General features: G+C 36.3%; 2 protein-coding genes across 2 annotated transcripts; both read left to right on the top strand.

Annotated features, from left to right (window-relative positions):
- Positions 1–3,476: 3,476 nt before the first annotated feature.
- Positions 3,477–4,257, top strand: LOC116256429 (auxin-responsive protein SAUR71-like). The gene has a single exon (XM_031632793.2). The coding sequence runs from the start codon at positions 3,556–3,558 to the stop codon at positions 3,994–3,996; it is 441 nt and encodes a 146-aa protein (XP_031488653.1). The 5' UTR covers positions 3,477–3,555; the 3' UTR covers positions 3,997–4,257.
- An 11,627-nt stretch (positions 4,258–15,884) lies between these two features.
- Positions 15,885–23,313, top strand: LOC116256090 (U-box domain-containing protein 43-like). Its single transcript, XM_031632261.2, has 3 exons — positions 15,885–17,851; positions 20,289–20,604; positions 21,515–23,313. The coding sequence occupies exons 1-3, from the start codon at positions 16,619–16,621 to the stop codon at positions 22,978–22,980; spliced, it is 3,015 nt and encodes a 1,004-aa protein (XP_031488121.1). The 5' UTR covers positions 15,885–16,618; the 3' UTR covers positions 22,981–23,313.
- Positions 23,314–23,927: the final 614 nt, after the last annotated feature.

Genomic DNA, 23,927 nt, shown 5'->3' with positions numbered 1-23,927 from the left:
GTCTAAACACATGAAAATTAATTATTAAGGCATTTTTCTTCAATCTAACCTTATACATGTAATCTTAAGAGTGATTTGATGAGGAACATGTGTTAAATAAATCATTTTAAATTTTCATAATATATTTTAATAATTGAAAAAAAACTGCTCTAATAACATCAAATTTTGTGATAATAAAAAGGATGGATTTTGTTGCAAAAATAACTTGAACTAAAACATCAATTATTTTAAATTAATGTTTAGCAACACATCAGGAGGTTAACATTTTGTTTACGACACCTTTTTAATGCAAATTTAAGAAATCTGCTTTTTACCCCTTATCTAAGTGGTCAGGTATTTACCAATTACTATCACTCTCTTGTCAGATCACGAACACATAAAGGCTAGTTTGCATGTCGCTGCCCTTCTCCTATGTTACCAGGGTGTGCCTGGAAAGAACAGGCACCCGTGTTTATGTGACGCAGGTGCAGGTGTGACCCAGATTCGTACCCAAACTGCACCACGTTAATTTGAGTTACTTTTTTGGTTTTTTTAATAAATTTGATATTATTAATATATTATTAAAATAATAAAAAAATATTCTTGTCACACTGTCACACTTAAATTTTTTGAGATATGCCATGCCGGCAACCACACCTACACCCTGCATCTTAGTGACATAGCCCTTCTCTAATATCCAACAAGTGCTCCATTCATAAACTTGATGAAGGGGTTAAACTTGTCATCACCTTATACTGCTTGCCCAAAACTCGTAATATGCATTGGCTCATATCAGCTTATAAGCATATTTTTAATTCAAATAGAAAAAAAGGGTCATGTGGGGAGAGGCAATTGCCCACACAAGCCCACCTGAAATACTTTATTTAGTAAATTTTTAATTATTTATAGCTGGTACTCATAAAACAAAAAAATTGCCTATGGAATCTTTAGTTGATGGGTTTGTTGTCTTTGAGAAAGGTTTGGCGCAACGGTTTGGGATGAGATGGTCAGGTGGCCAGACTCCATTTCAAGTGCAAGGGCATCAACATCTTGTGCTACGAAAATCAAGCTTAAACTTTAGTAATTTAAATCCATTTAGATAAAGTTATTCAGGCCGTTCAATTCATCGTGATGGATAGTTAAAAAAAAAAATAACAATAACAAAAAAGTGATTGACATTTTTACGTGATGGATAGTTAAAAAAAAAAATAACAATAACAAAAAAGTGATTGACATTTTTATCATACAATATTAATTCGCATATTTTTCTCATTTGATTTCTCTCAACTGTCTACCACAATAGAAAAAATGTCTTGTAAAATCCATAAGGAAGCTTTGTGACTGTAAACAGCTAAAGTCACTACTCAATTTTATATATAAACTTAAATTTAGCAAGGACGGCGATAACGCTCAAGAAACATGAATTTCTGGTCTTCATCTTTTAAGATTGAAAATTTATGTGTGGGGTCTAATGAAAGAGGAGCTAAAAGAATAAGTCCTCTTTAAAAATGAGAAGAAGAAAAAAAACAAAAAGAAATTTGTTTTCTCTTACAGCCATTGAGGCATTTCACTCATACCAAGCTCTTGACACCTCATGAGTCACATAGCCACATGGTTCTCTTAATTTTTTTTTATTTTTAAATGAACATATATATATATATATATATATATATATCAAAAGAAAGAAATAATGTGGTGACGATGATGGCGGTAGAGTTTAGAAAGACAGGAGGTGAGAGAGAGAGAAGAGGGAGAGAGAAGGTGACAGATCAGACTTAGCATTTTGGCCATTGTACCGTCTCCGTACCTGCCTTCGCACTCGCGTCTCTCTCTCTCTCTTAATATTTGTTGTTTGCTTGTGAAGTTTCCTGTTCAACAAGTTTGACTCGCCAATCTTTTTTTAACTTTTAATGCTCAAGAAAAAATGAGTACTTATCTATCGGGAGTTGCTCAGCTTACTCGTGAAGGTCTGATTATGGTTAAAATAATAAGAAGAAGAAGAAAATGATTGATATTTTAATAATTTAATACCAATTTACACACACTTCTTTTTGTTTTTTTCCCAAAGGATCAAATAGTGAGGCTAATGCTAGTGATAGACTAAAACCTTCAGATGGTTGAAGAATTTTTAATCTCTCTTTTATTTATATATATATATATATATATATAACCACAATAATGCTGAAGAAAAAACGAGTACCTACCAACTATTTCTGGTCTTTATTTATTTTAAGATTCAAAATTGATATGAATGTGGGGTCTAATGAAAGTGGAGCTACAAGAACTAAGTCCTTATTGAAAATGACAAGGAGAAAATACCGAAGGAAATTCGTATATTTTTTGGATTAGCAAACGCGGTTTCATTCTCCACTTGGAGGTTCATGAAAACTATTATTGGGAGCAGAAAACGCTTCTTTATTTTCTGAATGCTATAAACAAAAATTTGAGAGAGAGAAAAGGCGAAAGAGATACACTGTAGTTGGTGCTCACAAGATTTATTTTATTTACATGTAAAAAATTCATTACCTTTTCGATTTTTTTATTTATAAGTCTTCCTTGAAGCTTAAAATTTAAATTAAAGTTATATGAGAGAGAAAAAAGATAAAAAAAAAAGGGAAGGGATAAGAACTTGTGTAATGACACTTCTTAATGTTAAGATGATCAGTACTTCTCAATGCCAAAAGTAGCACTTTCAAGATTTGAATGAAGAACATATCTGTAACACGCCACTGGACCTAATCAACTGTGCTACCCACGATTAAAGAAGGAGAAATGAAAGAAAATAGTGAGGTAATGTTGAGGGAAGGAAAGTCACGGTCCACACGGGGTTGCAGTTGTACTGAATGGGACTACGGAAGGAGGGAGAGAGAGAGAAAGAGACCACGCGCTCAGCATTTTTCGCCGCCATCGTACCCTCTCTGTACCTGCTTTCGTACTCTCTTTCTTAATTGTAGCGAGAAGAATAGCCGTTCGTTTATTGGTCAAGAATTTTGACTCGCCACTCCATTTCTCCTGCCGTTTATGCAACGAGAAGCGAGGACGAAATGTAAATAAAATATATGTTGACGCTTATAGCCTTAACATGGACTATATATATATGGCCAAGTTGTTATTAATTTTGTTGTCTAAGGATCAATGGTTCGTTCAACCATCTTTACTTTGAAGGCACAAATCCAACCATACAAATGGTTTAGAAAGCATACAAAATTCCACAAGCATGTCAAGTTTAACTGATTTTACATTAAAAAAAAGGTTTGTAAGGATTTTAAGGTTACTACTTTCTTTTATATATATATATATATATATATATATATATATATATATATATATATATTATGACCACCTAACCCCTTCCTTCAATTAGAGGATTTTCCATCGTCGACGTTAATAAAACACTTTAGTGGTGCCATCGTAATTTAAGGGGTAAACGTGAGTAGTATTATAATGCGACCGTCTATATCTACCTCCCGTACTCAGTCGTCCCCTGCTCTGCGTGCGTGCGCTCGCTCTCCCCCCTCCTTGCTTTCTCGCTCTTGTTCACTCTCTCTTTCTGCGCCTGAGGAGTAGAGGAAGAAGATGAAGCAGCTCCTGCGGAAGCTGTCGAAGCTGGCCGACTCGCCGTCGGCGAGCTACGTCCTCCTGCGCTCCGAATCGGCCGCTCCCGAACGAAATGGTCGGAGGAGCTCCTCCTCCTCCTCCTGCGGAGGAGAAGGGGACGAGGGTGGCTGTGAAGTGGTGCCGGAGGGCCACCTCCCCGTGTGCGTTGGCGAGGAGATGGAGAGGTTCGTGGTGAGCGCTGAGTCGCTCAACCACCCGCTCTTCGCCGAGCTACTCCGCCTCTCGGCCCAGGAGTACGGCTACGACCAGAAAGGCGTCCTCCGAATCCCCTGCCCGGCCGGAATATTCCGAACCATCCTCGACATACTCCGCCGGACGGACGGAGTCGCCGTCGCTGCCGGCGTCGACCTCGAGAATCTCCTCCTCCGCCTCGCCGCAGTCGGCAGCGCCTCCTCCTGAACTACTCCACTATTTGGTGTCGAGGGGCAGTTTCGGTATTAAGGATTTCGGGCACAAGTTGCTCCTCGCGGACGGATCTCAAATTAATGTAGCTTTTTTTTTTTAAATTCTCAATTTTGGTTTGGGAGGTTTTCTGTAAATATGGCGGAGAGCGGTGTCTGTGCAGATTTATGTTGTTCAGCGACCGCTGGATGTAATTATTTTCTCTTGAATTTATTCGCGGTTCTTAGAAATAAATCACATGGAAAATTACCTGATGCACCATGGGAAAACGCACTGCATTTTCAACTGCATAAAACTTATGCTTTTTTCTAATTAAACTTTAGCGCGGGCCTAAAATTATTATATCCCATCATGAATTCAAATCTCTCTCTGTTTCGTTTTGTTCTTAATTCATGATTCTTGATGATTCTTACCGTCTACTAAAATTGTGTCCTAAATCGAATTGTGCTCATTGAATCCGGTGGCAATGGATTCCAAAATGAAGAAAACAAAGAATATTTGTGAAATATTATGAAAATAAAATAATTAATAAGTTAAAACATTCAAGCAGTTGGGGAAAATAGCCGAGTTACTAGGAATAACAAAAGTGTGATTTCTTGTTTTTCTTTCAACCATCTATTGTGAAATTATTAAGATGGATGGTCAAAAGAAAAATAAGTCTAATATTAACTAAACCTATCAACTTTGTAGATCATATCTATGAATTGAATCTAAGAAACTAAGTAAAAAAAAAATAAAATGTTCACTTTGATTAGACCATTGCACATTTCATGCACAATCAAGTATATTCTCATGTTTCTGATTTTCTTGCTATAGGAGTTTCGAGTTGGGTGGTGAGAAGGTTTGGGAGGTCTCAGATTAGAAATCTTTTATTAGGAGCCCCAAATTATAATTTCAAAATGTTGGTAAGGGCCAAAATATAATTTTACAAAATCTTTGTATAGGTTAAATGAATTTTTTTTTCTAATTACATTTCTTTTTTTGGGAATTTGAAGAGGGGTAATGGCACCTATCATGGTTGCAACTTTGGAATGCAGAATGGTAAGAGATGGTATTCTGAGCAAAGGTTAAGTGAAGTGGGGAGTGATGAGGCTGAGATGTGGTTGGAAGGGTGGGGCCTAGACTTTGTTCCCTTTGGTTGTCATTTTTTAATAATAAAAGGCGACTAGGAGCCCCAAGAGGTGTTGGCGCACTAACTGGTAAGCGGCTGGCGGTTGGCTGCTGGTTTAAATTGCGTCCCTTGTGCCGTAAATGGGGACACAACGAAGCACTAGTGGACATACAACACAAGTGCTTCTTTGACGCACCAATGCAACCTGGACCCTAAACATAGGAGGATGAGAGCATGAGAGGTTCAGCTCTCACTTGAACAATGAGATCCTTTTTTTGCTCACACAAAACACAATGACTAAGAATGTTTTGAAAATTTGCTAGACGGGGATCCAAAGTGGATAAGAGGGTGCAAATAAATCATTGAAATGTTGGGACGAAAGTTGGACTATAAGAAAGTAGATGGGCAGCATGGTTTTGGATTGGTTTAGCATGTAGGGGTTGTTGTTGATTTGCTTCAGGTGAGCAAGATGAGTATTTCATTCTACCATACAACAGAGAACCAAAGCCTCCACTCTTCCTCTCGTCTCCTCAGTGTACCAGACCTGCTTCTAGTATCTCGAGCATAGCATCTATTATGCTTCAACTTGCATATCAGTGTCCCTCCTTTTGAAACATAACGAGAAAAATCAAAAGAGACTCTGACCACCTACCAGCCCCCAGCTTATCTATTCTGCAATAAAGGTGAGGAGCCTATCGTCCTCTAAGTTTCCAAAGGAACTTCCTCATACGTGTCTTCATCCAAAGTGCACTAGCACTTTCTCTTCTTGCCAACAACATAAAATACTGTGAAGCAAATATTTTAGAGGGCTTGTGTGCTCTATCAGATTTCCTCATTCCATGCTTTTTGCACTCTTACCAAAGGGTTCAACATAAATAAGTGTGGCCAGTGTATTTTTCTACGCATGCAGAACTCTCGCCCACAATCTAATGGTACATATGGCATTAGCAGAATGTGCACCTAACTTAAGGTCGTACCTTGGATCATGATTTTTTATTAAAGATGATCTGTCATGTTATTAAATTTTGATACGTTCGGAGAACTTTTCCCCCTTTATTTTGCCCTTTTCTGACAACCCGCTTCCACATTGGTCTAGGCCCTTGGCTCGATGGACCCCAATGCGTCCCCTAGTAGTTTGGGTTACAATTTGAAACATGTTAGAAACCAATACAACTAACCACTTTCAATCCTCTATATGAGTCTCCCAAAATCCTCTCAATTTGATATATAAGACTAAACTTCTCAAAATAGCGCACTACATTAGGTTCATCTTAACTATTAGCCCTAACACATACATTAAGATCTAAGCCACTTCATATCAAGGTTTGCCTAGAAACTGCTTAGTCTCAAAGTTTCCTTACAAGTTAAACAGAGTCACACATATATAAGCAAGGGCGGAGGGAAGAGGGGCACCTAGGCCATGGCCCCACTCCATCTAATTCAAAAAAAAAAAAATATTTGTGCATTATATTTTTTTAGATTCAAGTTCAGTTTGGTTCTACCCGAATCCAAGGTTGCGTTGTTTGGCCCGCCCCTCAAAAAAGGTTATGGCTCCTCCCCTGTATATAAGTCAACAAAGCAATTGGTCCGAACACTAAAAAGACTTAAACCGTAGATGATGTTCGTCGCTGGCACCCTTAGTCCAACACCTAAAACTTTTACCATCACACATTTGGTACAGAACAAAGCATCATGTATGTCTCTAAGGCAATCCAATAGACTATCGTTCATAATAACACTTGGAATTTTCCAAGCAAAACACCAAAAAGGAAAAGAAATATTTGAGGGCAAAGTCTACCACAGCTTTGACAACTGCTACCCAACTCCAAACTAGTACTTCATCAAGTCCATTCTACAACTTCAGCCACAAAACCAGAATGAGCCAAGTTCATGGAAACAATAATGATCTCACATGTTCCCCATGGGGTGGATGCAATATATGGGATGGGGCCTGGCAACCAGCCTCCATTCGGGTCAACCCTCTTTATTGCAAAAGGAGTCCACCAACACATAATTTGATGTGCGGTCGGGCAGCACCCTAACCAAAAGCAGGCCCTGTACCTGAAGGTAAGGTGTAGTTTGGTAGCAATAATACCAATGATTGATCAACCTACCCTAATCTTTGGGGTAAATTCATGGGGTACTCACCAAATGTTTTTGTTGCCAAACAACCCCTAAGGGGATTGGAAGCTGGGTAGGAGCTTCGGCCTTTAACCAGACGATGGGTTTCCTCTAGAGTAGAGGTGGAGCGAGGGGGCCAGCAGGGGCGATATCCCCTCAAATTTCTCAAAAAAAGAAAAAGTACATGTACTTTTCAAAAAAAATTATTTAACCTATATAAAAAATTTGAAAAATTATACTTGTGCCCATGTCAAAATTCAAAATTTCAAAAATATAGATTAAATATCTAACAAAAAATTCTTAGCTCCGCCCCTGTACTAAGTAGGTGTTGCTTGTTTGAGGCCCATGCACATGTTCATGCAAATGTTCAATGTCATATTTCGGCCAGAAAGAAATGGATATGTTCTGCATTATATTAAAAAAAATTACTTCTTGGTTTTTTTTCCTTCTTATAGATTTTCCTTTTTATAGAACAAAGACTTTCTGGTCATTTTCTGCCCAAAACTTGCTACTTGTCTTGTATGGAGGGGATGGCCAAGGTTTGGAAACAATTTAGAAGTTTTTCTATCTTTGATTAGTAAATGACTGAGATACCCTCAACCAGAACTTAGGATTTATTCCAGTTCGACGATTGGCCCACATTGGAAGTAGATCCAAGAATGTTCTTTGATATGAAAATCTACATCTGATTACCTCACTAGCCGCGTCATTGCCCAGAGAAAAAATCCTGGCTCCGCCCCTGGTGTCATTGCCCCAAGCGCAAAGAAAGACATCCGATAAAATTGGAACAATACACCGAGAATTGGGTTTGATATTATGATGGCAACATATTGGAAGTCTGATTTCGGTGTCATGCTGCTAACATGGGAAAATAGGGCTCCCACTTTTTAGCAGGAGGAGGCATTTAGATAATTTTACAAAAGCAATTTTTGCTCATTCCATGTTTGCCCTCATAGAAGGAGGTTTTTCATTTAAACATGAAGGGCATTTTGGTCATCTCAAGTCCATAACACACAGTCCTTTGTTAATTTATACCAACACTTGACAAAATTTCAAATCAAAGATCTGAAAACCCTAAATCTCAAAAGCTTTCTCTTAAATAAGTTTCAAACCTCATTTTGAACATATGAGATTTGCAAAACTCCCCACAATTCTGTCAGGTTCTCCTCCTCCAACTAAAAGGTTGCACTTCCAATCTTAGATCTGAGGCTCTGCATTAAAAGACGTGTTTTAAGAGATCATTAGTTTAAAATTTAAACAAATCGACCATCTCAACATTTTTAAAACTTTTGGGCTTGCAAATTACCAAACTTAAGAGTAACAAATAGAACAATATGTAATTATTTCATAAATACGGCCAGATATTAAGGCAGATTCATAAAATATCTTAAAAAGTATTCAATATTACGGTTCTCTCTCTCCCTTATTACTTTCTCTCTTTGATTCCCTCACTTATTTCTAATCGCTCTCTTTCACAACAGCATAAATAAAGAAAAAATCTGAAGCACCGCCCATTTAAAGCTATGAAATGGCCGATTAGCCAAATAAGTTTTGACACTGGTTTGGCTGCCATGCCTATAAAAGTTTGATTGTCAGTTTGATTGTCATAAACATTGTGTTTCTTGCGTCGGCGATGGGAGCATGCTGCGCTGCGCGGGCGCTCGCCTCGACCTCCTTCGTTGCGGGCGGCAGCCCACGTGGTGGCCAAGCCGAGGAGTGCGATGAGGACGCCGCGCTGGTTCGTGCGTGTGAGGGGGACAAAAGAAGGGAAGGGAAAGCGGAGCCGAGCAAAAAAGGGATGCAACATGAGGACTTCCCAAGAGGTCACTCATCCCAGTGCTACTTGGACATGCTTAACTTCCGAGTTTTGATGGGATCTAGTGAGTTAGCGGCAATTTGCTTTAGTCCAAATGAATAGTTCATTTTGTTGTGGACCAGAGACAAAGAGAGAAGAAGTTTGGCCACCGGCTGCTTTGATAGGGAAGCTTGCCAAATTCAAATTTATTGAAACTGATGGAGATGGGGATCGTTGCCTTTAATGCAAATAAGTGCTCGACTTACTTTCTTCCGCCGCATTTAGTTGACCCACCTCATAAAGATCGTCCGCATTTCTCCTCCACTTAACGTGGGGTTGGCGCCTCAACTACTTTTAAATAAACTACTTCCAATTCTTGGCTGCATTTTATTGTAAGGTTTCAAATTGTCCAAAAATTTTATCAACGCAAAAGTGTCATATTGAAGCTGGTCAAATTTATATATATATATATATATATATATATATATATATATATATATATAGAGAGAGAGAGAGAGAGAGAGAGATCTTTATGGGGGCCACACAGTTCTACTACATTTAAATAAAGTTTTCATTGGGGCTAACCCATATTTTTCAAAAGTTTTATTAGAACCAAATTAATTTAAAAAAAAAATAATAGAAAAAAACTTTAGTTTCTAGAATGGAAGAGCCATGGCCTTTACCAGCCCCTTTCACTTTATATATAAACATTAATTTTTTGATTCATTAAAAGTAGAGGAGCCAGAAATTTTTTATGAGGTGGGCCAACTTAAAAGTTTCTAAATTTTGACTAAAGTTTAGATATTATTTTTTAAAATTTTATATTGAACAAGTGGAATTTTTTAAAATTTACATGTAAATTTAAAAACAAAATTGAGTGGGGCCAGTGCCTATGCCGGCCATACCTTGGCTCTGCCCCTCACTGCAAGAAACTCTTCTTCGACAAGAAAGGATAAGTCCAAATTGTTGAAAAGTTCAGTCTACGAACGACCTTCGTTAATTTCTAAATTTTGATTAGGGCCGAAATATTATTTTTAAAATTTTTTATATAAAACAAGTGATTTTTTCTTAAAATTGATTGGAATTAAGATAGTTAGGGATTCAATAAATCCTTTCAAAAAAGTTGGATATGAAAAAATAAATGACATTTGATTGCAAAATTAGATCGGATTTGAATCTAAAAAATGACATCTAATCTGATTGGGATAATGCCATAAATTTGGACAAACATTTCTTAGAATATTGTAATGCAGTTTGGTAAAAGTCGCATTCAGATTTAGATGTTAATCTGAAAATCGGGTTCAGATTTTTGAATTCAGATTCACATTCAAATCTACAGATAAAAAGTAAATATGATTAATGATTATAAAAGGGAAATCAATTCTCCAATGACTAAACAAGAGTGGCTTTGAAAAACAGCTTTGCAAACGACAAATGCGCCCCTCCTTTTTCAAAGACTCTCACCCACGACAAGAAGGAATGTTGACAAATTTTGCTGCTTTTTCAAACTAATCCTGGACAAATATATATATATATATATATATATATATATATATAGAGAGAGAGAGAGAGAGAGAGAGAAAATTACCAATCAAGAAGAAGGATAATAAATTACAGAAAAACATATGTGTTCAAGGTTTAGAAAAATGGAGACAGAAAAGATTTTTTTTGTTAAAAAGGCATTAAGAGTACTAAGAATTAATTTTCTGAAAATCTGAAAATATATTTTTGTACCATCAAACTCAGAAATATAGAATTGAAAATATATTTCTGAGTCATCAGACACACACCAAAATTGGAATCCAAAAGATTTTTTTCATTTTATTTTTTTATTTCCTATATTTTCAAGAATATATTTTCATACCATCAAAGGGCCCCTAAAGATTTTCACAAATTACGGAGAGAGAGAGAGAGAGGGAGAGGTTCTTTTTGTACACGGGCCAGGAGATTTCAGCTTGTTGCTTTTTCTTAGAGACCTGGTGATTTTGAAGTGTCACCCAAAACACCTTTCAGCTTGAAAATAAGGAATTAATTAGCCAGCAACATGCTTTCTAGTTGAGATTAAGTGATTAGTTTGATTAATGAATTGATATTTTACACCGTATCAATTGCAATGACATTTTTTAAAAATAAAAATAACATATACTTGTCATTTGTTTTAGTTAAAAAGTTGTTTTGGCATATTAAATCATCCAAAATTAATTCATAGAGCTCATGCTACGTACTTTATATACTCCTTTACCATAAATAAATAATATGCATGGGCATGTGCATGCACACACATCACCATGTGTGCTGATTGACGTGCCATCTTCATTGATCGGCAGCTCAAGTGCGATCTAGATCCGGGCTTCATGAAAAAAAAAAAAAAGGTCCGAATCCATAGGATTCTCTAAGCTCTTTTTTGTCAGTGACGGAACTAAATCCGACTCGGGCACCCGGTACTCAATCCGACCTGATTCCTTATCGGGCCTGCCCGGTTGGGCCCAATAAGCACGCTCGGGTGAGCTCAATAAAATGTCTTTTAATTTAATCAGGCCGAGCTTGAGCTCCGGTTTAAATGGTTGGGCGGGGCTGGGCGAGTCTGATGCCCAGGCAATTGTTACTAGTACAAGCATGCATGTACTTGTCATTTGCCAGATTAAGTTCCATGCGGAAATTTGTTTTCATGAGGCACTAAATATATGGTTAATAAATTTTCAATTGACCACCTAGATCGTGGGGCTAAGCAATATAATGAGATCGAAGTTCGCCCAAGTTTCAAGGGTGGGCATACGCCCCCACAGAAACCCCACTTGCTTCCGCCCCTAGTTCTACGTCTAATGTGTCGATATCAGGAGATGAGAATTAATTGCTTTCAAATGATAAAAGAAGACAACTATTTAGTTCGACTTTTATTGAAGAAGGCACATACACATTAAAGGCTATGAGGCAACTTTCGGGAAGGAGAGAATGAAGAACAAATGAAGTCTGTGGGTGGCTATATCTAGATAACTATATGTAGGAGGTCCAAGAAAATTACAATAAAACGCCCAAGGTCTGGGCAAATAATAAATCATGACTCGATTTTTAGAAGCTAATGAATAAAAACTCAATTTTTAAAAGAAACTCTTTCAAGTAGGGATGCCAATATATTCTATTCGAATTGGATATCTGATCGAACTGATCTGAAAAAATTGGATATGAAAAAAATTTTAATATCCGATTAAGAAATTGGATCGGATTCAGAATTAATAAATGGCATCCAATCAAATTCGGATATACATAAATATCCGATCAGATTCGGATCAGATTCATTTTTAAACAGATATCATGTATCTAATGCTATTAAATTTTGAAAATGTGGCAAAATCCGGTTCAAATTTGGATTCATATATAAATATAAAAATCAGATTTGAATTGTAAAATCAGATTTTGGATCTGGATATGACTTTTCTTTATTCAAATTCGAATCCAAGTATGTGAATATCCAAAAAAAGTTGATATAATTAAAAGATATATCAGATCCGAATATGATCCGTATCCGTTGACATCCCTACTCCCAAGGAGCCATCTACTAAATTACATGAAAATACAGGCTGTGTTTGGATGACACCGAGAAAACAAATGTTTTGTGAAAACTGGTTTTATGAAAAAATGACTTTCAAACATTTTCTAAAACCGGCTTTTGTGAATAACACAGGAGAAGGGGCATGTTATTAGACATTCCAAAAACGCCATTTCGGAGAAAAAACAACATTTTGCAATATCCCAAATCGGGCCGGTTGGTATAAAACAACGCAAACAACCCATGATTTCTTGTAAAATATCTTTTCCAACCATGGGAAGAGTAGTTTTTGTAATAGGTATTTTTTACCATTTTAAATTTTTATATAAAAAACCAATGCTTCCCTTTAGCAACTAAGCGATTGTTTCTCTCAAAAGTTGAGTGGTGACATGTTATTTGCCTACACGTTATATATATATATATATATATATATATATATATATATATATATATATATATATATATATATATATATATATATATATATATATATATATATATATATATATTGCAATTTCTTTCAAAGATTTTATGAACATTTGTGCTATGAATTAATCTTTGCCAAAGTGTTTGACTACGCTACATATGGAATAAATACTTGGATAATAGAAAACACAAGATTTATATATATATATATATATATATATATATATATATATATATATATATATATATATATATATATATATATATATATATATATATATATATATATATATATATATATATATATATATATATATATATATATATATATATATATATATTGCAATTTCTTTCAAAGATTTTATGAACATTTGTGCTATGAATTAATCTTTGTCAAAGTGTTTGACTACGCTACATATGGAATAAATACTTGGATAATAGAAAACACAAGATTTATATATATATAGCAATTTCTTTCAAAGATTTTATGAACATTTGTGCTATGAATTAATCTTTGCCAAAGTGTTTGACTACGCTACATATGGAATAAATACTTGGATAATAGAAAACACAAGATTTATATATATATATATATATATATATATATATATTGCAATTTCTTTCAAAGATTTTATGAACATTTGTGCTATGAATTAATCTTTGTCAAAGTGTTTGACTACGCTACATATGGAATAAATACTTGGATAATAGAAAACACAAGATTTATATATATATAGCAATTTCTTTCAAAGATTTTATGAACATTTGTGCTATGAATTAATCTTTGCCAAAGTGTTTGACTACGCTACATATGGAATAAATACTTGGATAATAGAAAACACTAGATTTCACACACACACACACATATATATATATATATAACTACGCTACATACGGTATAAATACTTGGACAATGGAAAAAAACAAGATTTCAGACACAAACACACACGTGTATGTATGTATATATATATATATATATATATATATATAAACAAACTTTCTGTGAGGATAAAAATGAAAATCGAAGACTAGAAAGGACATTCTTTTTAAAAAATTATCAAAATATCCCCTCTTCTCTTATGGCGTCTCCGTAACTGCGTTGTTATGAATTATGATGTCTGAAGTTAATCCCATAATCTGCTTCAATGGAACTTACCAGATTTTATCCTTGTTGATAATATGTGTTCTCTCTAATGTATGAATGTCTGTCATTCTAACTAATTAAGGACATACTAAGTGTTAAACGTTATAAGTGGTGGTTATTTTTTTATTATTAAAAAATATTATTTAAGTAAGAAAGCAACTAACTTAATATATGTTTCTCACCAAATGACCCTTAAGTTCTTAGTGTATAAGGTCAGATTGCAAAAAAGATATTTTAATTGTTAAGTTTAATGACTCTAGTTTTTCTCCTACCCAAGTGGTCTGGTTTTCTTAAATATATACCATACCACTTGGGTAAGAGAGTCATAGACAACAACCAAACCTTTTAGAAAATATTATAAACAAAATATAAATCTGTTAATGTGTTTCTAAATACTAATTTTATGTAAATCATACTTTAGTTCAAGTTATTTTTGTCAAAAATTAATAGATCTTTTCCATTATCAAACCTTTGATGTTATAGAAGCCAATTACCAAAAAAACATTATTAAATAAAAAAATTGACCAATTAATATATATTTATCCTCTTAAGATCATGTCCAAAAAGTTAGGTTATTGAAAAAAACCAAAAATACTTTCATTAATTAATTTTATTAGGTTGGCTTTTGTCCCTAGCCAAGTGCAATCACAAATTTTATTCCACGTACAACCAACATTAATTAGTCTTAGAAGAGTAATCGCGTAAGAAACACATAAAAACGATTCAAAAAAAAAATGGCATGAAAAAAACCTCAAGGTCGCCTAGGTCAGTCAACAAAACCTGAATTAAATAAAAAGAACTTAGAAGGATGACGACCAAGATGACCAAATCAATTAAACAATTCAAGCTTTAGTTGGGACCAAAGAGAGAAAATAAAGATGGGAGATGACAACTGATTGATTGACATGCAAGGAATGGAAACTTCACGACCTCTTTCGGCGCATTTTCGGATGAGTGAGGTTTGACCCACCTCTAGAAAAAGTCCGAAGCCCCCACCCAACCCCATTACATCGGTGCTTCGAGATGTTGCCCTTATTATATTTCATCTTTCATGTCAGTGACCCCTCGTTCACAAACAGAGAGTTGACAAAGACTGGTCTCCTGCCAACTCTTATTTAATCTTGTAGGACCAATCCCCTTCGAGATGGCCTTTGGCATGTTTATGTGAGAAAAAATAAAAGACATAAGAATAGTTATTTTCGCGTGAATAAAAGAATTATTCAACTGCCTGAGCCAAAGCTGAAGCATCTCCTCATTTCTCTTACCCTCAAGGTTCATAACTGTGATGTGCTGCCGTGTACTTCAGCATGCATGTAGGGACCCATGACCTTATAAATGCACCCCTAAGCCTACTCGTTAGAAACATAGTCACAAATAAGGTTTCGGAGTTTTAAACATCCATGTTTTTTTGGGTATAATATGACTTGACAAAACAAAAAAAGTGAATTTTTGGAAACTTTAAAAAACTAAAAATTAGGAAAAAAAATAAGTAACTAATATCACAAATACATTTTTGGAGTCCCATTTTTAAAATTCACTTCGAATTTTAAGACGGTCAAATTCCTCCAAGGTCAAATTCATTTTCAATCTAGTTGGAGTTGGACCTGTTATCCGGATATTTTAGGTTCAAATTTGGATTTCCCATGCCAAATGGATTCGGATTTCGTGTTAAATGAATTCGAACCTGCTTACAGTTTCAATTTCATCGCCGTGGCGCCCAACGCGTGGGTATTACTTCGTCGTTTCGTCCTCAGGAGTCGGGGTCGTTCTCACGCATTACTCCTGGACGATCCGTCTTCGGCTCTTTGCCAGAAGCAACTGCGTCCTTTCCAAGATAGACTCCATCATCTTAGTCAACACAGGGCAACTTGGCAGTGTCTTCTCTGTTTCTCTCTCTCTCTCTCTCTCCCTCTCTCGCTGCTAATTTGATGAATTTTTTGGCTCGCTCGTCTTGTTGTCTGTCTACTAATTTGGCATGTAGCGATTACATATTTTCGTTTTGTTTGTCTTTGAGATTAAAAAGGTAGGATGAAGTTTGATTTTTTCTTTTGCTTTTCTCGTGGTGGTGATGGGAAGTTTAGTCTGGCATCAAGATTTCCAGGTGGGCGAGAAGTGAAAGGCTTCAGTTATATAGAAGGTGCCGATTTCTATGCTATCAATTGTTGGTAGTGGATTTCTGTTCCGTTGTACTAAAGAGCTGGTAGGTGAGATTATCTTTCGACTAGTGTCTAATTATAGAGGAGGGGGGAAGGAATTCATTTGGGTACTCATTAGGTGAAGTGAATTCTGTAATCTGTGGCCTTCGATTTTATGGTTTCCAATGAGGACAAGCATACTTTTCATGTTTTCTAGTCATCGTGATCGAATACTGTAATGGTAGCTTTTGCCAATTTAAATTAACTGGTTGTACTTTCGTATGAGAGTTTGGTTTGATCATGTTTACTGTTTGTTGGAGGGCTTACTGAAAAATTTGCGATGTTAGGGCTGGAAATTGTTCCCGTAGGTACCTTTTTGGCTTTATTAGCTGAGCAAGTACTAAGGACTGCATTAGCTGCCAAGGATGTTGTTATTGAGAAGGAAAGCTTCAAGGTTCTATCAAAATACTTGTGCGACATTGAGCCTGTTTTGAAAGAATTACAGTTGAGGGAGCTCAAGGACTCACAGGCTGTTAGGCATGCACTTGAGAGTCTGAAGAGTGATATCAATAAGGCGAAGGAGTTGGTAGACAAGTATAAGAACCGGTCTCGATTCTACTTACTCATTAAGTGTAGGCACATTGTTAAGGAAGTACAAGATGTCACAAGGAACATTGGTAGGTCTTTGGCTAGTTTATCCCTTGCAAGCTCTGAGGTGTTGTCCGACATGAGTGAGAGGGTCCATCAATTGCATCATGAGATGCAGAAGGCAGAATTTGAGGCCTCACTGTCACAGGTTAGGATACTTGAGAAACTACAGCAGGGCCTCAAGGAGCATAAGACTGACCAAGGCTTTGCAAATGATCTGTTAGAAGAGATAGCAAGAGCAGTAGGTGTGCCGGTTGAGCCATTGGAGATAAACAAGGAAATTGCTAGCTTTAAGCATGAGAAAGAAGAAGCAGCAGCCCGCAAAGAAAGAGCAGAAGAGTGTTTCTTGGAGCAGGTTATAGCTCTCCTTTCCAGGGCTGACGCAGTGAATAATCAGGAAGAAGTAGAAATGCTGTACTTTAGAAGGGTTCAAACCATTAAGAAGTTCACGACTGAAGATGACCACATACCCCCTTTTAGGTCATTTATCTGCCCCATAGGTGGAAACGTGATGATTGACCCAGTAAGTCTTTGCACTGGTACCACATGTGAAAGAGCATGCATCAAAGCCTGGATTGATGGTGGTCAGACAAGTGACCCTGAAACAGGTGAAGTCCTTGATGATGTTAGTTTACGGCCTAATATTCGCTTGAAAGAATCAATTGAAGAGTGGCAAGAACTGAATTACTGTCTGAAGATCAGGAATGCCAAATCCAGGCTGCTTTCTGGCACGGAATCACGTATCTTGGATGCCTTAAACCAAATACAGGAGCTAACTGAACAGAATCCAATCAACAAAGATTGGATTGCAACTGAAGGGTTGATTAGTATAGTTCTGTCAGTTGTAGGAAGTTCACAAAAATCTGTAGAAGAAACAGGTCTGATTACATTAATGGGGCTTGTTAAGGACCACCCGAGGAATAAGGTGAGAAATAAGCTGCAGTTGACCTTTTGCTGTTCATTATGTGCATTTGTATCTATGATATATTGGTTTCATTAACCACCAGCACCATTAGAATAGTTGCTAAAAAAAATTGTAGTTGTTTAATATTTGCTGGCTTTCTTTAAATGGTTAATCTCTGTTTTGGAAGACTTCAGTAGAGGCATTGCAAACTAGATGTGGATGCAAAGCAATGATGAGATTTTTTTTCCTTTAGTTTTACGATTTGATATAGAGATTCATTGGAACCTTAAAATTGGGGCAAAGAGTAGACTTACTTTGTTAGAAACAAACACATTGTGTTTTTGTTTTTGAAGAAAGAAGAAACTTTGACTGGTGAGACATGAATGCTGATCAGCATCGGACATATCTAGGACTCTATGCATGCTTCTTCTCTGATCTGAATATCTAAGGGTGTGTTTGGTTGCATGCCCAAAAATAGTGTTTTGGATGTAAATGGTGTTTTGCCTCCAAAACACCATTTTGGGTGTGTTTGGTTGCAATCAAAACAACGTTTTCAGAAAACTTCATTTACAGCAAATGACGTTTACATGCTTTGAATGAAAAACCTGGGGGGCGCAGGTTTTTCACTCAAAAACACTATTTTGTCTCCCTCAATGCATTTTCTGGTGTGTGTGAAGATGATGATAATAAAACAGAGTGAAACAATACTGGGGTTCCGATCCATATGATAAAACAAGAGAGCAACACTGTTTTTAACTCAATATTATCATATTAAAATGCATGTTTTGCATTTTGAGCTTTTGATTTTAAAGGTATTGATCAAGTCGTGAGATGCCTAGATTGGAACCCCAGTACATCAAAGCCTGCTGTTGATTTGAGCTTCTGTACGATGGACATAAATTGAATAGTCCAGTATATGACATCATAAGGCCAAGAGAGCACTGCTAAACATGTATTTTAATTTGATAATATTGAGTGAAAAACAGTGTTGCTCTGAAATAAAATAATGCATTTTGTCTACCTTTTCGTTGCCTTAAAATAAAATAACACGCAACTTCATTATTACGTATGCAATTATGCCTGCATGAGTAATTGCATTATTATACATGCAGCTGCATTGCCTATTATAACCGAGTTGCATGCAAGCGTTCTGTTGTTTTTGTAATTACTGTGCTCAAAATCGACATCAGCTTCAAATCTTTATTATTTCTAAGGGCCATTTTAGATTGTGTTCTATTTATAAGAAGCCAATCTTACTTTCTTTCTTTTTTGTTAGTGAGAGAAGATAGTTATACATTTAATGAGATACACAAGCCACTATTAGTTCACTTTTAACTTACAAAATAAATTATTATTTTTTAACCTCCCCAAATCCCATGTTTAATTTATGTCATATTTAATGAGATATACCGACATATTTTTCAGATGAATATTTCTTCAATTTTTTTCTCTTTTTCCTTGCCTACTTGTACAATTTAGTTCCTTTGAAATCCATAATTTCTCTCTCTCTCTCTCTCTCTCGCTCTCTAAATCTACCTTTCAGTTTAAATTAATGGACTATTAACTGCCATTCAGCTGAAATTAATCATTAAGGGCACTTTCCAAAACTCATTTTTTTGTCATCCAAACAGAAACCAGGTTTTGAAAACCTAGTTTTCAAGGTGTCATCCAAACACACAAACCAGATTTTGAAAACTCATTAAAAAAAATGTTTTCAGAAAACCAGGTTTTTACAAAAACCATTTTTTCGAAGTGTTCTGTTGTTAGCTGCTAATGGCACAATTAATTCAGTTACGGCCATCCTTCTGTTTATCATGTTGCTTATTTGACTTTTATTTAGACAAGTCTGCTTGTTCATACGACAGCAATTGCTGTGTTGAATCATGAAATCTATATTCAATACAACAATTCTGAAGATTCATGTTGAACTTTTTGTTCCTAAGAAGCATGAAGTGTTGCTATCTAACGACACCTGCCATCTCTAAATACTTAAGAATACTCTTTATGGCGTTGCAGTTTTAGCATTTCTTTTCATCTTAATCAACTTTCATTAACAAATAATGTATACCACAAAATTTAGTTGTTATATTTGTTTTATCTTGTCATAGACAATTGAGCTTCAAGAGTCTGATAGGAGAAAGGCTTTCCTGGCAATAAAGTTACTTTTAGACCATGGAGTTGATGGTTCAATGATCCATCTTAAACCAGCAATTTTATTGCTTTAAGTTGATTTTGTGAGATATCTTGTTGCTTTGAATGAATTTGAAGCATTGGATTGCCGTTTTATGTTCGATAGAGATTCTGAGATGAATATACGGAATTCACTAACTTGTGTTGCTGTTGTGCATTTTCTTGTTAACTTCTGGTTGCACCAAATTCTTAGTTGACAAGCAAGAGTTGTATGTTTACCTTTTTTAATACTCTCTCTGGAAATTTGATGTGTAAACAATACATACAGGAGAGATTTGTTGATTCTGGAGGTATTGATCAAGTTGTGAAATGCCTGGATCAGAACCCCAGTATATCAAAGCCTGCAGTTGAATTGTTGTTTGAGCTTCTGTATGATGGACCTAAATTGAACAGACCAGTATATGACACCATAAGCCAACAGAGCACTGCAATTCATTTACTTGTTACCCTTTTAAAAGGTTCTGTACGAGGATCGGCTGAAAAGGCAGAAGCAATTTTGTGGTGTATTTGTGGTGAAGATGATAATATTGTTCGAGTTGCAGCAGCAAATTGGTATAAGCCACTTAGCAATCGTCTTGAGCAAGGTAAGTCCACCCTTTTCACATGGAAATAAAAAGTTTATGGCCATGGGCTTTGTAGGTTACTCGCTTGGTGCTGTTATCCGTTTGTTTCAGCATTTGATGAGCCTAGTCAAGTAAAACTGGGTTTGGGCCTCTTGGCCCATCTATTTCCTTAGAATGCCCCCTTCTCTAGAAAAACCAGATTTCCTTTTTCCAATAAATTGAAGTGAGTGGATCCCCTCCCTCTCTCTCTCAGAAAAGCATGAGTGTTTACTTTTTGCAGAAATTTTAAGTGGGTTGATCCCTTTCCTTCCTCTCTCTCCGCTCTTTTTGTAGTACAGTGAATGGGGCATAAGCAAACATTTCTTATTTAATAGTAATTATGTTTTTGTTTTAGTAAATATTGTGCACCTCTTGTTTTAGTTTTCTGGCTACGCTACTGCTAGTCATTAAATAATTCTTAAAGCAGAATGGTAACGGGCCACTTATGGCATGTTTTTTTTATATTTTATCTGTCAAACGGTCAACGACTCCTTTTAGTCATATGGTTGTCTGTCTATTTGTATTATGCTTTAATGCTGGTCCTACTTGTAGACTTGTAGTTTATCCAGCCTATGCACGCTTCAGCATTAGGGAAAATATTTTTGGTTGTTTTTTTAACAAGTTAAGCTGAAGGTTTATGCATGACCAGGCCCACTGGGTCAAATTATATTTTCCCTAAATCACTTAATGTAGGAATCCAAACAGAATCATCAGGCATCATTGTAATTTTAGTATGAGTTTGCAATTAAAAAAATCATTTTTATGTGTTTCTCATTTGGTGTTTTGCATGATAGCATCCTGGAACTTTGAAGATGCCACCTGCAAATAAATTCACATTCGTTATGCTGTGCTGCATATGAATAATTTGTGATTCTGTTATTGCACACTGTAGGGCCAGAATCATCAAGATTGTTGCTGGCTAAAGCCCTTCTGGAAATGGAATTGGTCAATGAGAACTTAAAGGTTCTTGGTGAGGAAGGGGTAGTCCCTCCGCTGGTAGCCATGATATCTGGAAATCTTGAATCAAAAGCTGTGTCTTTGGGAGTTCTAGCCAAGTTATCCGCCTGCCAAGAGAACAAAAAGTACATAGCAAGTGCAGGTGCTGTCCCTTACATTCTTGATTTATTGTTTTCAGCCCACATCTCTACCCTCATTAGGGAAAGTTGTGCCGTGATCCTTGAGCGGCTTGTGGCAAGCAGTTGCATTCAATTTCTTGTTGATGCATGTGCTGTTGCTTTAGACCTGCAACCTATAGTCACCAACTTGCTATGCCTTCAGCAAAATCCAATTTCAAACCATGTGATTAGGAGGCTGGCTTTAGGGGCATTAGTTGGTATATGCAGATCAAGGGAAGAACCTGTCAACAAAGCTTTCTCTGATGCTAATGGCATTTCTATTATTCTGCCTCTCCTAGAAGACTCAAACTATGAAATCCAAGAAATGGCCATTAACTTGGTGTTCTGCTTCTGTGGTGAAGAAACAACAAAGTTAGCAGATTATCTGCTCTTTGGGGATAGATTGGTGAATTTTTTAAGCTTACTCAAAGATGACAGCAGGACAGAACTACAGGTAGCAGTACTAGGAATTTTATCATCCCTTCGAAGTTCTGCACCAGCTGTAGCTCATGCTTTGTTCAGATTAGATGCTTTACGCGAGATCTTTAGACTCCTTTCTTCTCAAAACTCGGAATTGAAGGAAAATGCACTTGGGGTAATCCTTCTGTTCACAAATCAATTGGATTTGGAGATGCAGAGAGCAGTGGTCCGAATGGGTACTTATCCCTTGCTTGTAAACTTCCTAAAATCTGGAACTGAGACAGCCAAGGCAAGAGCAGCTGCAATTATGACCAACTTATCCACAAGTACACCTAAACTTAGCATAACACCAGTGAACACTGGATTTTGGTGCCTTTGGCCATTGTGGTTTTCTGTGTGTGAAGTTCATGGGGGTGTTTGTGATACAGCCACGACTTTTTGTCTGCTGAAGGCTAATGCTCTGTCAGAACTAGTAAATGTTTTGCAAGATGGTGATAAAGCTGCACTTGCTGCACTGCAGGCATTGGCTACATTGGTTGATGGAACAATGGTCTTTGAGGCAGTGAGAGTTCTGTCTGATGCTGGTGCCATCTACCCAATCTTAGACCTTGTAGGGAGGGAGAATGCAGCAATCAAGGAGGCGGCCCTGAATCTGTTGGAGAAGATTTTTATGGACAACCGAATGGTGGATGCATATGGTATTCAGGCTAGAGTTCTTCTTGTTGATCTGACTGGGAGACTCAAAAATGCATACGTTAGGCAAAAAGTAGATGGAGTCATCGCACAACTTAACTGCAATAGTAAGCCAATGCCTCTTCTTTGAAGGGAGTTTTGAGCTCCGAAAGGAGAGGACTTAGATTATTTTCTGACCCTGTGGAATGTAAATAAATGGGAATTAGGGTGTGTCCTTGAGCCTGAAAGTTGGAGAGAAGAGATTAGTTGTAGAGGCCTACCACCTTTCCTTGTTGCGAATATTCATTGTTTTTTTTTTTTTTTAAAAAAAAAAAAGCTGTCCATAGCGCTGCTTCTTTCTGATACGGGAGAGATTTTACAACTTTAGATTAAATGCCGTAAAGTCTAATGCTATTGAATGCTTGTAAGATATTGGTATCAGCATGTGTTATTGAAGTCATTATTTTATTTGCTTTGTTGCTAATGCTGCACTTGTTTTATGTATTTCAGCTTTGCAGAAACTTACTGCATGTTACTACTGAGCTAAGGGTGACAACTCGAACAACTTACTGTATACATAAAAAAAACAAGTGCAGCCACTGTGCCCCTTCCTGGGAAGGGGGGGAGGAGAGAGAGAGAGAGCTGGGAAACGTAACAAATGAAAAGAAATAACAGGGAAAACTTTCCAACAACCAAAACCAAGGTTAATTGCAACCACTGTGCTGATTCCTGGTAGGAATGTCAATATATCCTATTTGAATTGGATATCTAACGAACCAATCCAAAAAAATCAGATATAGAAACAAAATTTAACATCAGATATCCGATCACATTCGAATATGGATTCGGATTGAATTCATTTTTAGACAAATATCTTATATCTAATACTATCAAATTTTGAAAATTGGCTAAATCCAACTCAAAATTCGGATATAAATATAAAAATCAGATTCGAATTGTAAAATCGGACTTCAGATTCGGATATGACTTTTCTTTATTCAAATTCGAATCCGAAAATATCTAAAAAAGCAGATATGATTAAAGATATATACAATCCGAATTCGATCTGTTGATATCCTTACTTTCTCCTCGAGCAAA

This window comes from Nymphaea colorata, chromosome 6 (assembly GCF_008831285.2).
Source record: "Nymphaea colorata isolate Beijing-Zhang1983 chromosome 6, ASM883128v2, whole genome shotgun sequence".
Taxonomy (NCBI): Eukaryota; Viridiplantae; Streptophyta; class Magnoliopsida; order Nymphaeales; family Nymphaeaceae; genus Nymphaea; species Nymphaea colorata.
Note: the sequence above shows the minus strand (reverse complement) of the source record. Positions and strands in the feature narration are given on the sequence as shown.

Bases quoted from the DNA above. Each gene is read 5' to 3' on its own strand.
- LOC116256090 (XM_031632261.2), top strand. From the start codon at position 16,619: ATGTTAGGGCTGGAAATTGTTCCCGTAGGTACCTTTTTGGCTTTATTA. The intron at 17,852-20,288 runs GTGAGAAATAAG...CAATACATACAG, and splicing joins AGGACCACCCGAGGAATAAG to GAGAGATTTGTTGATTCTGG. The intron at 20,605-21,514 runs GTAAGTCCACCC...TGCACACTGTAG, and splicing joins TAGCAATCGTCTTGAGCAAG to GGCCAGAATCATCAAGATTG.
- LOC116256429 (XM_031632793.2), top strand. From the start codon at position 3,556: ATGAAGCAGCTCCTGCGGAAGCTGTCGAAGCTGGCCGACTCGCCGTCG.